General features: G+C 38.7%; 2 protein-coding genes and 1 pseudogene across 4 annotated transcripts; all 3 read left to right on the forward strand.

Moving 5' to 3' along the window:
- Nucleotides 1–344: 344 nt before the first annotated feature.
- LOC110053898 (spondin-2-like) lies at nucleotides 345–3,750 on the forward strand. The gene is made up of 2 exons (XM_089291032.1): nucleotides 345–922; nucleotides 2,135–3,750. Exons 1-2 carry the CDS (start codon nucleotides 508–510, stop codon nucleotides 2,650–2,652), a joined length of 933 nt encoding a protein of 310 aa, XP_089147158.1. The 5' UTR covers nucleotides 345–507; the 3' UTR covers nucleotides 2,653–3,750.
- Nucleotides 3,751–3,837: 87 nt separating this feature from the next.
- Nucleotides 3,838–10,213, forward strand: LOC149111356 (putative 4-coumarate--CoA ligase 2). Of its 2 annotated transcripts, XM_089291035.1 has the most exons (5): nucleotides 3,838–4,532; nucleotides 4,794–4,968; nucleotides 5,112–5,215; nucleotides 8,540–8,621; nucleotides 8,937–10,213. In XM_089291035.1, the coding sequence occupies exons 2-5, from the start codon at nucleotides 4,848–4,850 to the stop codon at nucleotides 8,951–8,953; spliced, it is 324 nt and encodes a 107-aa protein (XP_089147161.1). In that variant the 5' UTR covers nucleotides 3,838–4,532; nucleotides 4,794–4,847; the 3' UTR covers nucleotides 8,954–10,213. The 2 variants fall into 2 exon arrangements, with proteins under 2 accessions (XP_089147161.1, XP_089147160.1); XM_089291034.1 differs by having other exon boundaries at nucleotides 8,540–10,213.
- On the forward strand, nucleotides 9,599–11,686 carry LOC149111357 (spondin-2-like; annotated as a pseudogene). Its single transcript, XR_016207718.1, has 2 exons — nucleotides 9,599–9,863; nucleotides 10,705–11,686. The product of XR_016207718.1 is annotated as a spondin-2-like (transcript).
- Nucleotides 11,687–16,291: the final 4,605 nt, after the last annotated feature.

Here is a 16,291-nt window from a genome sequence, read left to right on the forward strand (position 1 = left end):
CGCGGTTAATTTATTCCGAGCTGTGACCTTTGAGGACAAATATCTGACAAATATCCGAGCATGTTTTCGTGCCAAATGGAGGCTATTGTGATTATTATCCGTGAAATATGTTTCGCAATACACGCAGTTTTGAAAATTGGGGAATATCAATCGGATATTCCCTAGTTTAGAGCCATATTCGGTCGCGTGACGCATTTAGACCAATCGCCCGCGAGCGAAAATATTTGATGGATCATATAGATATTTATAGTTGTTAAGACAAAAGAGGTTTGTTAGTTGCACGCGAAATTAACATGTAAATTTGTATTTTGTGGCTTCTACACGAGTGAAAATAGCCTGTCAATGATTTTAGTGTGGGAATTAGGACTTTTCCATCATTTCCCCTTTTTCTTATTCTTTCCAGGATATGAGTGATCATGAAAGGAAAGTGTTTTTTCTTGCGGTGTTCGATTGCAGTTGTTAGCAATAACTATCCACTCGGGAAAAACGCGGGCAGCTGAATTTTAAATGTGTTTGCTCCCCGGGGCTACCAAACACAAATTTGCAATTTGCCGTCTCATCCAAACATCACATATAAAAGGTGTCATTGACCTTCTTTTTCCTGAATTCCTCGCTGCTTCGAACACAACTACATTTCTAAGAATGGCATCTGGGATGATAACACCTTCGGTCTTCCTGAGCCTTGTCTGCCTTGTTGCTGTCGTCTTGGCTTCAGACGGTGACGAATCTGACGGATGCTCTGGAACGGCCAACTACGTTATGTCCTTCTACGGTCTTTGGAAACGAGACAGACATCCGAATACATCTCTTCCAAATGGCGCACATTTTTCGCCTCTGGTTGGTTGTTCGCATGGATCTGGCTATGTCATGTGGCACCCGTGTGCAAAAGCTTCTGCTGGTGTGGAATTGGTTGCAGAAACAGGTTAGAACATGTTAAATTGTAACCCCGATAGTGCGAGCCTTTTGAGATAGAGTTCCATTTTAAACGCAGTCCGGGTTCGACAAAATCGTTTACATTTCAACTTTCAAGAACTTTTTTATATCTCTGATCACGAATGAGCCTGCTGCCGTGCAAAAAAACATCAATATTCGGTCCATGAATTAATCCGAGGAGTCTTCGCTTGAGCTCGAGATGATCCCGAGTCAATATCACGCATGCAAATCGAGAGCGAATAATCTAATTAAATGAAGAAGCGTTCTCAAGTCGAATTACTCATTTCACTCATCATTTGTCTACAATAACCTACTAGTCCTGCAAATCTTTATCCCTCGGCCTCTTTACAGACACTTCGAGAAAACGTAACTAGAAGCAACGGTCATTTTGCTGACAAGTGCACCCTGCTAATCTAGAACAGAATAGGTAGTGACTAGCATACTGGTCAATACGTCATAGAACGCTAACAATGTGAAATACTCTTCTGATTTGCACCCCTTGAAACAGTGATAGGTTTTTTTTTTCTTTTTTTTTTTTTTTTCAACGAAGGCTGACACCTTCGTCACAGTACACTTTGTACCTATTCTAAGTGAATGTATTCAGAAATATTTCTTTAGCGTAGAATTATGATATATTTCGTGATTCGTGCCTTCATCGAAGGTGTTTGTTTTCGACTGTATTGTCGCCGTTGTCTCTTAATCCGCATACTTAATGATATGCCCGTAGGCGAGTCTGTTAAATATGGTTATTGACCAGCCTTGTTCGGTCAAGATGGCTGGATCTTGGTTTCGTTCTTTTCTTATCCTTTTTTTTTTTTTTTTGGCGTGTTCACTGAGAGACCTCGACTCGGTATATCGGTCCATAAACACGGAAAAAAGAACGAGGCCAATATCCAGCCATCTTGACAGAACAAGCTGGGTCAATAAAGGATTTATTATATAGAAAAACAACACTATTTTCTTACAAGTCCTGCAGTGGCATGGGTAATCCCGAGCGGGAAGATAACGTCATCTTTCCCGGGGCAAAAACACTAGCCATTTCACATTTCACGGGGAAAAAAATAAGGCCATTCATAAATCACGAAAAATGACCACTTTCGTCGCTACCGGAAAGCAGCTTCAAATTAAAAATACGAAATGAATCTATTAATTGTACAGTTAAAACTGCAAATGCATAACTTGTGGATTATTTTATTTTCAGGTGAAACAGGCACTCTTGAAAGTGAGATTGCCGCTCAGATCACCGCGAAAAAGGCCTGGAAGCTAATTCTTCCTGGTGGCCCTCAGCTAGGCCCAGAAGCAATCAAAACTGGAATTGATGTCGAGGTCACCGCGAGCTTTTCCAAAGTGTCGATAATTACCATGTTGGCGCCTTCTCCTGATTGGTTCATTGGAATTGACAGTCGTGACATGTGTGACAACGGCAAATGGCGGGAAAGTATGAATGTCACCATGTTAGCCCCATATGATGCCGGGACGGAGAACGGAACAGCATTTTCGACCAACAATACAGCCACTAACCCGCCTGATAAAATTTCCAAAATCACAAACAACACGGCTGGTGCTTTTAATGGCCCAAATCCCATCCCAAGCTTGGGAGAGTTTAGGTTTGTGAAGACAGATGGACCAGCGGAACCAACCGAAAGCTCAGTCGGCAAAGCATCTTTTAATTTTGCAGTGTTCACAAGCGCTGCTCTCATACTAGCGTTGTTGTTTTGAATAACATGAGAACAATCTTGTGGACACAGTGACGTGTAGACGTTTTGAACACATGGTAGCATGTTTTACACTTTTTGAGTGGCACTTTGGGGAGTAGAAGGGTAGCATTTCTCTGCCTCTCAAGGGAACAGTTAGACACATAAGATTTGTAAGTCTCGCTGCGGATTTCCTTTTGTAATTTAGTCTTAGAGCCTAGAGACTATTTGGTCCGCGCATAGCAAGCCGGAAGTAGGTATAGATAATTCTTGGTGTGCGATTAACGATAAAGAGTCGACGAGCTTCCTCGCTCCTTTCACGTGAACGTAGGAGTCTCGCCTCGCCCCTCCCCCTGTAAAAAAAGGTTTCTGTTATATGGATACCAAGGTTGCGTTTTATTAGTACTTTACTTAGGTCAGTAACCGTATGCAATTATGACATGTAAGAATAACACTACAGGTGACACATTATGTGATACGCTAGAAAATTCCCTCAAGATTACATCAGTGAACCTTAAGCGCGGGTGCATTTTGAAAGAATTTTAAAATATTACTCGAGTAGTACAAATGCTTAATTGCTGATGCTTTCATACGATTACTCAGTTATTATGTGACTAAGAAAAACACAAACTCATCTGCATCAACATAATTCGCCGGGTGCAGTGCAAAATAAAAGTGAACGATTAAACTGGTCTCATGAAGTAATTTTCTCAGTCATATAAAAAGAACAAATATTAAATGCATGCCAGATTATTTTAAGCGTTTCAGAAACCTCTTTTGGCTGTTCATGTAAGATTCATGTAGAAGCAATTAGCGTTGTCAGTCGGTTATATTTAAGTTCCGCGGAACAAAGAAATTTTGTTAATTTTTCATATTTGCCCGCGGCGGTTAATGGGACAGCCCTTTTGGCGGCCACGGACAATATACTACGTTTGGCACGGACGATAAATTTATATAACCAACCATACACTATTCAGTTTGATAGTCTATCGCTTTAGTTAGCAAACATCACGGTTACAACCAGCTAGTGTTTTCAATCTATTTCTAATTAACGCGACGCTTAGGGAGAGCATTCCATGTAAGGATATAATTTTCGTGTATAAATAAAAATTGTGTGTGTGTATACGGACTACTCAACTAGTATTAAAAAGTAGAATTCGAGTGCTATTTACAAATCCATCGGAAATTGCGGTTTTGTTACGTCACTGTATCGGGCAGTATTGATGTCAATGCATATATAATTGCCGTTGTAATTGGTTGCTAGGCAAAAGAGTCCATTTGTTTTGTCACTAAACCGCAGCTGAAGGCATCCAAGCTCTTCTTTTGTAGTTTGTGGCTTCAGCACAAATGAAAACAACATGCAAATGATTTTACAGAGGAATCAACGATTTTTAAATTTTGTTTCTTACTGTTTCTTGAAAATCAACGCCGGGAAGCCTCGCTGTTAGATCTCAACTTGATTGGTAGCCGGAAATTCGTTGTTGAGTCAATAGCATGTGTTTACAACCCCAAGGCTGTTTCTTCCGAACATGAATTGCAATTTTGCCGAGTCATCCAAATACGACCCATATAAAGGATCGCTGATTTAATCTTCCTAATTATTGCCGACTGCGTAGAACACAACTGCATTTCTAAGAATGGCATCTGGGATGAAAAAAATATCGGCTTTCCTGAGCCTTGTCAGCCTAGTTGCTGTTGTTTCTTCAGCCGGTGAAAAATGCCCTGGGACGGCAAACTATACGCTGTCGTTTTACGGCCTTTGGAAACAAGATAGACATCCAAATACAGCCCTTCCGAGTAGCGCGCATTTTTCGCCTCTGGTTGGTTGTTCGCATGGATCTGACTATGTCATGTGGCGCGCGGGTGCAAAAGCATCTTCTGGGGTAGAAATAGTGGCAGAAACAGGTTAGAACATTTTAAATTGTAACCCCGAGAGAGAGCGAACCTTTCAACATAACCAATGAACCTTGATGTATAACAAAATATTATTTATGTACTCCCGTGTTTTCCGCGTTTGCCAATGGATTCGTGTTTTCCCGCAGTATTTTATGCCTTAATCTTTAGTATATTTATAAAGCAATTCCTGTAATTGTTTGGCTTATTTCCTTGCTGGAATTGCTGTTAATTTTACTTTATTTATATTCGATTTATATTTTTCTTCTGCAGGTGACAAGTCTTCCTCTGGTCCCTCCCCTGGTGCTGTTTTTGACTAAACATCCCATGGTAGACAAATTTGACTTGTCTAGTCTCCAGTCTCTCTCTTCAGGGGCTGCTCCGCTCGCTCGGGACTTGGAAATAGGTGTTGCCAAGAGGCTACCGAGTTTGGTCGCAGTTCGACAAGGTCTTTGTCTTTTTTGTTTTTATGACATCGAATTAACAGAAATTTACTTTTTATTCATAATGATTACATAAATAGCTATGATACTTTTCATTACCCGCCTGTATTTTACTTATCCTTTTCAACTTATACGTACTTTTCTTTAGGTTATGGAATGACAGAAATGACTGTTGCATCTCACTCCCTGGACGTGACCGACAAAATAAAGACTGGGTCCGTAGGTTTATTGTTTCCAAACATGGAGTGCAAGGTAAGCCATGATTGGTACGTTACAGTGCACGCCAGGGTTTGGTAGAATATAACGCTACTCGTGATTGGAGGAACATGAAATACGTTGTGATCTGTATAAATTAAGACCTTACACAAACCACAACGGCAACGCTAAGCAACTGACACTTCGTCAGGCAAAAACATAGGCACACAAGGCGTGCAAGAGTTTTTTTTTTAACTATAAGTCTCGGAGATAGGAGCATTCGTGGAACTGTTTACAGTAATGATTTGGTTGATTTGACAAGTCTTTTTGGTAGCGATGTACAGCAAGAAAGAAACTGGGAGTTTATGATGTACATACGATGTTACATCAGTTAGGGTAAGATAACTAAATAGTAAGACATAAAATGTTTGACTGAACAAACTACAGTAATCTGACACGTCTCCAGATTAATGTAGATACCATCTCATTTTCTAACAGGCAATTTTATTCGTTTTTTGATACAACCCACACTGTGATTGGTCTGACACGCGCACATACATAACTCCCTCACTCACCGATGACGTAGCCCTTCCCCCCGGGGGGAGGAGACTCCTCTATATGGGCTATATAGGTCTGTGCGGCCCCGAAGGGTATGGTTTTTTAGCCGTTTTGGTCATAAATAGGGTATCGATTTTAGCTGATTTTGGCCATTTTGGTCATAAATAGGGTACGGTTTTTGCACTCTAGCCTTGATATGGGTATGCTTTAAGGGCCCATTAACCGATCTTTTCGAGCCGTTGCTAAGGAAAATTTATTCTAATGTAATCTCATCATTTTTAGTTCAGAGTTATTTCATGTGTTTTAACTTTTTCATGATCAGCAACACTAATGATGACGTCATCAGGCCACGCCCATGGTCATGTGATTAATACTGAAAAAACGCAAAGGCTCCCAGGCAAATTACTTTATCGGGATTTTTTTTGCTGATTTAATATTTTGATATAAATTTTCATTACGCTATGCATAGATTTTGTTTCATTTCTAAAAGGTCGGATCTTGAGAGAATTTCAAAATATTAAAAAATTCGCGAATTTCTGAAAAAAGCATGATTTCGAAAAAGGAATGCATAGCTATGTTTCCAACGTTGGCGTTAATCGAAATCCGTCAAAAAAGGCTGGATTTAATGGAAAACCGCGTTTCCTTTAGCATTTAAAGAAACCGGAAGTGCGCCCGATATATATTGGAAGTTACCCTATCAGCGCGTGCACAATTTACACTACCAGCGCACTTCGGTAAGATCAAACAAAGCCACACGGAGTTAGTTTTTCTCTTTCTATTGCTCTTGTTTTTCTGTCTTTCTCCTATTTTGTCGTTGCTTGTACTTTTTTACTTTGCATTTTGTAAAACACAAAGAAAAACATCTAAAATGTGAGCGAATTTGGAAGTTATTGAGTTGTTTTTATTTTCCGCGCTCAGACTGACGTAAGTAACCGGAAGTGAAATTTCACCTCCTTAGCAACGCGCGCGAGCGCGCGCTTAAATCTGTTAATGGGCCCTTAAGAAGAAGCCACTTTTTCATCATTATCGAAAAGAAAATCAACAAAAGCCCTTCACAAATTTATATGTTAACGGTAATTTAACATTGGTTTGAACTAGGGAGCTAATTATAACGCAGTTCTGAAACAGGGTTTTGATTTGAGGGTCAGGTCGTAAATAGGGTTTCGAATTTTTGGTCAGGTCATAAATAGGGTAAGGAATATCGCAGATTTTGGTCATAAATAGGGTAAGGGTTTTGGGAAGCGGGCCGCACACCCCCAACCAATTTTTCTGGGAGTACCCCCTCGGGAGCCCTTCCAGCCCCCAAGAGGAATTTTTGCTCAAAAATACTCAAGTTAAGAGAACTTTTCGCATTTTATACGAGTAGTAAGTTTACTCTTTTTACACAACACAACGCAACAACGCTACTTCACCGAAAATTTAAAGAAAGAAAAAAAAATCTCTCTGAAACGTTGAAAGTCTGATTTAATTAAATTGCACTTTAACTTGGTGCCACACAGTCTTCAAAGAACATTTGAACAGTTTTCATACTTTTTACCTTTAAAAATATCGGACTGAAAAGAATGTCATAAAATGCTCATCAAATAAAAATATTAAACTGCTACTGCAGAGACGTAAAAACACTCTAGAAAGGAAAGCTTCTTTTTTGTTTAATATCCTAGGAACAATAGCCGATAACTTGTAAGCTCTAATTGAATTTACTCCCATATGAAAAACAGAAGTGTCGAGTTACCATTTGTAACTAAAAATAGCAAACATCTCGTGGGAACAAGTGGCGACGATTCGTCAGCTCTAATTGAATTTACTACCTTGTTAAAAACAAGAGTGTCAAATTACCCATTGTAACTAAAAAATAAAAATATCTCGTCATATTTGCACGCAATAAGAACAAAACAATCGTTACCTGCACTTACTATTGTAAACGTTAGAACTGCTTCAAATCTAAATAGTCTCGTCTCCTCTAAAACTTGTCCTAAGAACTAGAAACGACGATTCGTGACCTCTAATTGAATTAACTCCTTGTGAAAAACAAAAGTATCAAGTTACCCTTTGTAATTAAAAATAAAAATATCTCGTGCCATTTGCCTACTACTCATGAACTGCTTCAAAACTCAAGACTCATCTCGTTCATAACTAGCCGCCATTATACTGAAAATTCTGCACTCTAAAACAGCCAATGTACGTATGTAACTGTCACACTCCCCTCCAAACCGGACTAAAAATCACAAACCGGCAACATACACGTCACTCTTTATTTTTCAATTACCAAAGTCCTTGTGTTTATACATACCTTGTGTTTCTCACGTACCATTTACCTTTACAACAAGAAATTTGATTGGCTGTTCATAGTAGATCCAATCTGATTGGTGTGACATACATACATCTCTCACTCACTCACTCACTCACTCACCCATTGACCCGTCCATAACATACCCGACGCGCCGACTAAGAGGTATTTTTTTTACAAAAAAATAACTCAAAAATTAATATGCAGCTGTACACCTTTGCCATATTTTCATCTTGGTACATTTCACGTTTCTAGTTTGAACTTGATAATTCGTTTACATATTACCTGAACATTAGTTCTGAAACAGATGAACACACTAAAAATAAAGACAACCAAGTATTTGATCACTCTTAAAGCAAATTGTAGTGTTGCGTTTCTTTTTATTCCTGTTTTACCGTCTTCGCTACAGGTATGATTTAAACTTCTAGAAATAAACTAATGATGGATGCTAAAAGAATTAAGATGAAAGTGAATTTTGTCGACGACGAAGCATAGCACTCACATAAGATTGGGTTGCCTATGTTACATGTACACAGGTCGTTGATCCTGAAACTGGTAAGATTCTTGGACCAAACCAGGACGGAGAGATTTGTGTGAGAGGACCAATTATTATGAAAGGTGTGTGTTTGTCATATCGTCCTCAATCTACTCTCCCTATCTACAATGGCCGGTTTCATCACGTTTGATATTCTTAATCCCTTTTAATCTTGTCATTCTTAACTACCCTTATTAATTGTCGGAGTTTTTTATTGCTACTTTGGTGATTTTGTATTTGAAAAAAACTTTTGTTTTCAAGTTTCTTTCAAGTGGAAAGTAATTGCACATCATAAAAATAACATAGCGAGCGGTAACCTCCTTAAAAGACTGACTTTTTCTCCTACGTCAGCTATTGTTGTCAATGTATGACGAGAGTTATAATTGTTTGTTTCACAGTTTGGCAAATTTGCTAGGAAACCGACCATGGCAACTGGCACACAGGTAGTAAACAGTTGTAGGCTAGCTCACGGTATTCAAGTTATTTTGTTGTTCATGGCTTCTACAAAATCTTTCCTAATGGAAGAGAATCTTTTCTATTCTTCTGCATGGTTTAAGCATCACACCATTAATTGGGAGCAGTAGCGAGATTTATGTGGGTTATGGATATTGGTCGAGTTCTTCGTTTTTCTTATAAGTAAATGATGATTATTATAAACATGTATGAATTGAAGCGCATTCGAGGTAAAACAAAAAAAAAGAGCGAAAAGTACAACAAGGCCGATATTCAGACACCTTGAACGAACAAGCTTGATCAATGAATGAATTTGGAATTGCATGTTGAACACAGGCCGGGGACAATATCGCATCATCTTACCCACTCGGGTGACCAATCATAGAGTAGGATTTCGTTTGTCTTTTTTCTTTATTTATAGATAGGCTTAATATCCGTGAAGGAAACCCGTTGGCAAGTAAACAGGCGGATTCGTGTTTTTAATTAGCCAACACGAAATCTCTAGATTTGCCGAGTCATCGAAACACGACATGTATATAAAGGCAGTCCGTGACCTCTGATTCGTCCTAAATTACTCGCTGCGTAGAACACACTTGGATATTTGAGAATGGCACATCGGGTAATAACTCTCACGGCTTTGTTGAACCTTATTGCAGTCGTTTCTTCAGCCGGTGCAAAATGCCCAAGATCAGCAAGCTATTAATATTCGCTGACATTTCGTGGTCTTTGGAAACTAGACAGGCATCCGAATACACCTTTACCAGGTGGCGCACATTTTTCGCCTCTTGTTGGTTGTTCGCATGGATCTGACTATGTCATGTGGCGCGCAGGTGGAAAAGCTACTCTTGGAGAGGAGTCAGCGGCAGAAGCAGGTTCGAATACATGACAGTGCAACTCCAACAACGCCAAGCCCTCGAATACTGAACCTTACTTAAAACGCAGTGACTAGACAAAATTTCCAATCTTTTAATTGTCTTTGCAGCTTATAACCTATATACAAAATTTCAGCTTAATACACTGTTTTTTATAAGAATATTGTTTTTTTCCGGCCGGGGCTAAATATTTTTATACTCCTGCCGATTTTAGGCTGAAATATTCTTGTGAATATTCTTAGATTATAGCGTATGACATTTCTGTTTTCGAATGTATTTGGTTTCTGGATGGCGTTAAAGTAATTTTGGAGCCAGCCTGCAGGTATTATAGTCTGACATGACGCACATAACTTCTTGCAGAAATGTTACTAGCATCGAACATACGGCTAGTGCTGTTTTTGTTGCTTTTTGGATAGTTTTGCCGTTAAGAGAAAGGAAGATTTTTAAACGGTTTAGTTAAAAATCATATAATCATTGGCATTGTATTTACAAATTTTCAACGCACAAACTTATATTCTTTTCGAAATCTCAACCTCGGGTTTATTCTTAAAATTTTGCAAATTTCAACCTCGATATTCTTCTGAAACATATTCTTATAAAAGAGAAAGAATGTATTTGACCGTATGGTATACGTACCTCCTTGCTAGTTCAGTTTGAAGACGGCAGTCACAATCGCTGCCGGTAGTGAATTTTGATTTCTGTTTTGCAACGTGAAGTCCCTGGCCTTTTATTTGTTCGTCCCTTGCGGGGTACAACTTCGAAAACCGCCCAAGAAATTAATTTAATTTTGAGAGTTAACGTAACGAAAGTTGAGTTAACTTCCGGTTGTCTTTGTTTACAGGTTCAACCAGTACTCTCTTGAGTGAGATTGACGCCCAGATCGCGGCCAAAAAGGCCTGGAAGCGAATTCTTGGTGGTGGTTCGCTCGACCCTGAGGAAGTGCAATCAGGGATTAATGTGGAGGTCACCGCGAGCTTTTCCAAAGTGTCGATAATTACGATGTTGGCGCCTTCTCCTGATTGGTTCATTGGAATTGACAGTCTTGACCTGTGTGACAATGGCACGTGGCGACAGAGCTGGGACGTCAAAATGTTACCCCCATGGGATGCCGGGACGGAGGAAGGGAATCAGTTTTCGAGTTCCAATTCAGCCAGTAACCCACATGTTAACATTTTCCAAATCACAAACGACATGGCGGGCGCGTTTAGTGCCCCAAATCCTATTCTAAGCTTGGGGGAATTTCTGTTTCAGAAGGTAGAGCAATCCGGTACGACAATGCCAACAGATAATTCTGTCGGCAAGACCTCTGTTAGTTTTCTGGTGTTCGTAAGCGCTACCTTGATAGTGACTTTGTTCTTATAATTTTATATTATTGAGCGGGTTCTGTTAAACCTTTACGCCCCTGATCATGCTGATTGGTTCGTGAAATAGATCGACCACGATTCATGATCTATGGCTTAACGGCACATAAACTGAAGGTTTTGGACGGCACTTACTTGAAAATTATCCTACAATTTTTCAGCACGCTATAATTATTTTTAGCGGCCGGCTAGTGAGTCAAGAGTATTCTATTGATAGTTTTTGTGAAAATGAAACATTGGCATACTTTGATTGAGAGCTAGCGAATCACGCGTTTTAAATTGTTTCCCTAACTTGTCTGGACCGGCAAAGCTGCGGTTGTTTGCCAAAACAATATCTGAATATTGCAATATTGGCCGTGAACACGGAAGAAGTTCCAATGATTCACTTCCAAATTCTTCCGGGGGATACTTTTCCTTTTCATTTTGAAAATAAAAGTAATAAAATCTTCAAATTTACGATAACTGCAGATACCTTCGCGCGCGTTCATTGGCTAATTTTCATTGTCAATGAGCGGACAGACACATGAATTAATAACTTATGCGATGTGTCAACGAGAGCGAGGGCAGGCAATTTGACAATTTGTTTACCTGTATTTTGAAAAACAAATTCACGTCAGTTTTTCATGCGTCTGTCCTGTTATTGACGCTAAATTCCGTCATAACATTGTCAATGTTACTATAACAATTTTATGACGAAATTCATGATCAATAACAGTACAGACGTATGAAAAGCTGACGACAATTTCTTAAATCCAGTAGCGCCACGAGCGCGGGCGTCTTCCTACGCTCTCGCTACTTGCGGCTCGCGAATTCGCATGTCATTCTGGCACGCTCACGACCGCTCACTTGTGTCGCCTTCTTCGTTGCGTTCGTCCTCCCGAAATTTCGAGCAAAAGAGAAACTGCTCGCAGTCTAGCTACGTATGGTGCTTCTGCTCATGCGTTAGGTGAAAACCTCCCAATTGTTACGTCACCCATTGTTATATAACAAAAGCCTTCGTTTGGCGCGAAAATATGCTCGGATATTTGTCCGCGCACATCATTTATTCCGAGAAGCAAACAGTTGTTCCTCAAAGTTGTGAACTTAGTGAGGAACAGATAACGTTCAAGGACAAATATCTGAGCATATTTTCTGCCAAATGGAGGCTGTTGTGTTTATTACCCTTCAAACAGTTTTTTTGCAACACGCGCAGTGTTGAAAATTGAGGAATACCAATCGGATATTCCCCATATTCAGTCTCGTGACGCGTCTAGACCAATCACGCGCGCCCGAAAATATTTGACGTATTAAAAGTAATGGTAATAGGACTGAGTGGAGTCCAATTCGGTCTGTAATAATACGAGTGACAACAAAATCGGACAACCGCGCAGCGCAGCTCTGTATTGTATTAGAGAGATCATGATATAAGCCACATTAACCAACTCTTATCAAGACAAAAACGTCAGGTAGCCTACCTTTACACCACACTGTTCTCCGTTAAACTTCACCAATATTTCGGTCCACAAATAACTTTACTTCAGATATTTCAGTGCCTATACAATGCTCATACAGTGCTTTGACAGTACTAATTCAATTCACATCAAGACAGGCAAAGGTCCAGCCGAAACAGCGCTCACCAATACGTAAATTTTATGTGGACCCTTGACCTATCGTGTGTGCGACTTGCTTGTAAATCTAAAGTTGTATGTCTGGAAGATATGTTCTTAGTATGAGTTTGCCCGTGAACGTAAATTTATGCGATACTGGATAAAGCACAATTCCCAATCAAAATCTTGGTTTAAAAGATGAAATAAAAGGCACTCAGTAGATCCGTCAAACTGAAAAGGAACAAAGATGGCGTAGTCTCCTTTACCAACTCCCAGAGTGCATTTCGCTTCTACAGAGGGATAAATCGCGCGTGACATATTAAAAGCGGGAAGAAATAATTGAGACATCACTCATAACTTATCCAAAAGAATGGTCCACGCCAGTTTAATGCGGCAATATGTCATCGCTTCAAAAGCATTTACCTTACTAACAATACATATTTCTTCTTTCGTCAGCGTGAAATAATATAAATTCAGAATTGTGAACTCTTTCAAAGAACTTAAATACTGCAAAGTCAACTTGCATCTCTGCGGATAAAATGAAAAGTGTTATTTAAAGTGAATAAACAACGTACCCAAACGATAAAACTGAAGAAAACAAACAGTATTCTCACTGTTTCTCTTTGAAATCAACACCTTATTATCTTTAAAGACATTTGGCAAAGCCAATTACCTCACCGGAAATTTATTTGCTATTTTAACAGTATACCTATTACCAGTGAAGTTCGTATTGCTTTTCCACTGGCAAAACCATTATCGACAACCACTCTTTCATTGACAGAAACCATAAAATAGCACATTTGTGAAACTTTATAAAAAAAAACTGAAAACTGTAAATGAATCGTACCCTGACTTCATTATCACCACTGTAAACTGTATATTTCAGTGCTGCTACAATGCTCATACATTCGACACTTTATAAACCAAAATCCACCCCCAAATCTTAGTTTAAAAGCTGAAATAAAAAGCACACCGCTGATCCTACAAACAGCAAAGGAAAGCAGCGAAAGAAAAGTTACTCTCTCTGAAACAGCACCTTATTATCTATAAAGATATTTCTCAAAGCTAATTACCTCACCGGAAATTAATTTATTGTCTTAACCACATACTTGTAATATCGTGTGCGGGCGCGCTTGTCTATCTAAAATTACATGTATCGAAGAAATGTTTTTATGAGTTTGCCCGTGAGCGCAAATTTATCCGACACTGTATGAAACAGAATCCACTCCCAAATCTTCATTTAAAAGCTGAAATTAAAAGCACTCCCTTGATCCTACAAACAGCAAAGGAAAGCCGCAAAGTACAAGTTTCTCTCTCTGAAATCGACACCTTACTATCTTTAATGATATTTGGCAACGCTAATTACCTCACCGAAAATTAATTTGTTGTTTTAACCGCATACTTGTCACCGATGAACATTCGTATTGTGTTTACAATGACAAAACGATTATCGATTGTTTAATTACAACAACTCTTTCGTTGACAAAAAATATAAAACAGCACATTTCCAAAACTTCATAAAAATTGAAAACTGCAAATAAATCGTACCCTGATTTCACTGTCACCACTGTAAACAGTATATTTCAGTTCTCATACAATGCTCATACAGTGCTCTCACAGTGCTCATTCACTTCACACAATGTTCATTCAATTCACATCAAGACTGGCAACACTTCAAGACTGGCAAAAGTACAACTGCGCTACCAATCCGTAAATTTGATATAGACCCTTCAGCTATCGCGTGTGCGGCTTGCTTGTCTATCTAAATTTGTATATATGGACGATATGTTCTTATTATGAGTTTGCCAGTGAGCGCAAATTTATTCCACCGTGTATAAACCAAAATCAACCCCCAAATCTTCTTTTAAAAGCTGAAATTAAAAGCACTCCGCTGATGCTACAAACAGAAAAGGAAAGCAGCCAACGAAAAGTTACTCTCTCTGAAATCGACGCCCTATTATCTTTAAAAATATTTGGAGACACTAATTACCTCACTGGAAATTAATTTGTTGTTTTAACTGTTTACTTTTCATATCGATTTAAAGCTCTCCGCTGATCCTTCAAACAGCAAAGGAAAGCCCGGCGCAAACCCTTCACCTATCGCCTGTGCGACTTACTTGTCCTACTAAACTTGTATGTATGGAGGATATGTTCTTATTATGAGTTTGCCCGTGAATGCAAATTTAAACTTCTTAGATCCTTTAACAGCGTTTTGGCTGACTGGAATGACCTGTTGCCAACAACAACAAAAATTATCTTTAAGAGACTTTAAGAACGTCCTGCGCAAAACATTAATGCAAATATTAGGTATATATAAGCTAGATAGTTGTATTAACCGTAAATACTAATTGTATTTTTATATTTTACTACGAGTTTCAATGCTTCAACTTTATATATCTTTAGTTATATTTTTTTAGCTTTCAGAGGTTTTTAATCAACACTGCAATAATTTTGGTTTAATTTAATTTTTTTGATTGCCATCATTTTATTTCAGGACCTCCCTGAAAACCACATTAGTGAGTGGAGCCTCCTGTATAAAGATTATTATTAATATTATTATTATTATTATTATTATTATTATTATTATTATTATTATTAAACAGCAAAGGAAAGCCGCAAAGCTTTCACCTATCGCCTGTGTGACTTACTTGTCTATCTAAACTCGTATGTATGGAGGATATGTTTTTATTATGAGTTTCCCCATGAACGCAAATTTAAACAGCGAAGGAAAGCCGCAAAGCCTTCACCTATCGCCTGTGCAACTCACTTGTCTATCGAAACTTGCATGTATGAGGATATGTTCTTATTATGAGTTTGCCCGTGAATGCAAATTTATCCGATACTGTATAAACCAAAATACAACCCTAAATCTTCTTTTAAAAGCTAGAACTAAAAGCACTCCGCTGAACCTACAAACAGCAACTCCCAGAGTGCATTTCGCTTCCACAGAGGGTTAAAAGTGCGCGACAAAACCGCGACGGACATAAGCGCGACGAAATCACTATGCAAAGGAATTCAGCACGCCAGCATAAAAGCGATGACGTCACACCATACGTCATTGCTTAAAAATTAGAATTTCCGAGAAAAGAAGAATATAAATAGCCAAATTATGAACGAAGGACAAAATTTGCATTAAAAGACTGACAAAGGGGGCGTAAATTGTTTAATGTCGCTCTAAACTTGAGATTGGTTCATTTAAACTACAACTTTGAATGTGATTGGTTGATTTAAACTATAACTTTGAATGTCATTCGCTTATTGAACTATCCGATAACAACTTGGTAGGTGAATTAGTGGAAAATAGGACTTTTTTAAAACTAAGCGCAATCGAGGAAATTGTTATTTTTATGATTAGCTCAGACATTTGTCCGCGGTTAATTAATTCCGAGTTATGACCTTGGAGGACAAATATCTGACAAATATCCGAGCATATTTTCTTGCCAAATGGAGACTACTGTGATTGTTATCCGTCAAATATTTT

This window comes from Orbicella faveolata, unplaced genomic scaffold (genome assembly GCF_042242905.1).
Source record: "Orbicella faveolata isolate gen_17 unplaced genomic scaffold, um_ofav_v1 contig_24, whole genome shotgun sequence".
Lineage (NCBI taxonomy): Eukaryota > Metazoa > Cnidaria > Anthozoa > Scleractinia > Merulinidae > Orbicella > Orbicella faveolata.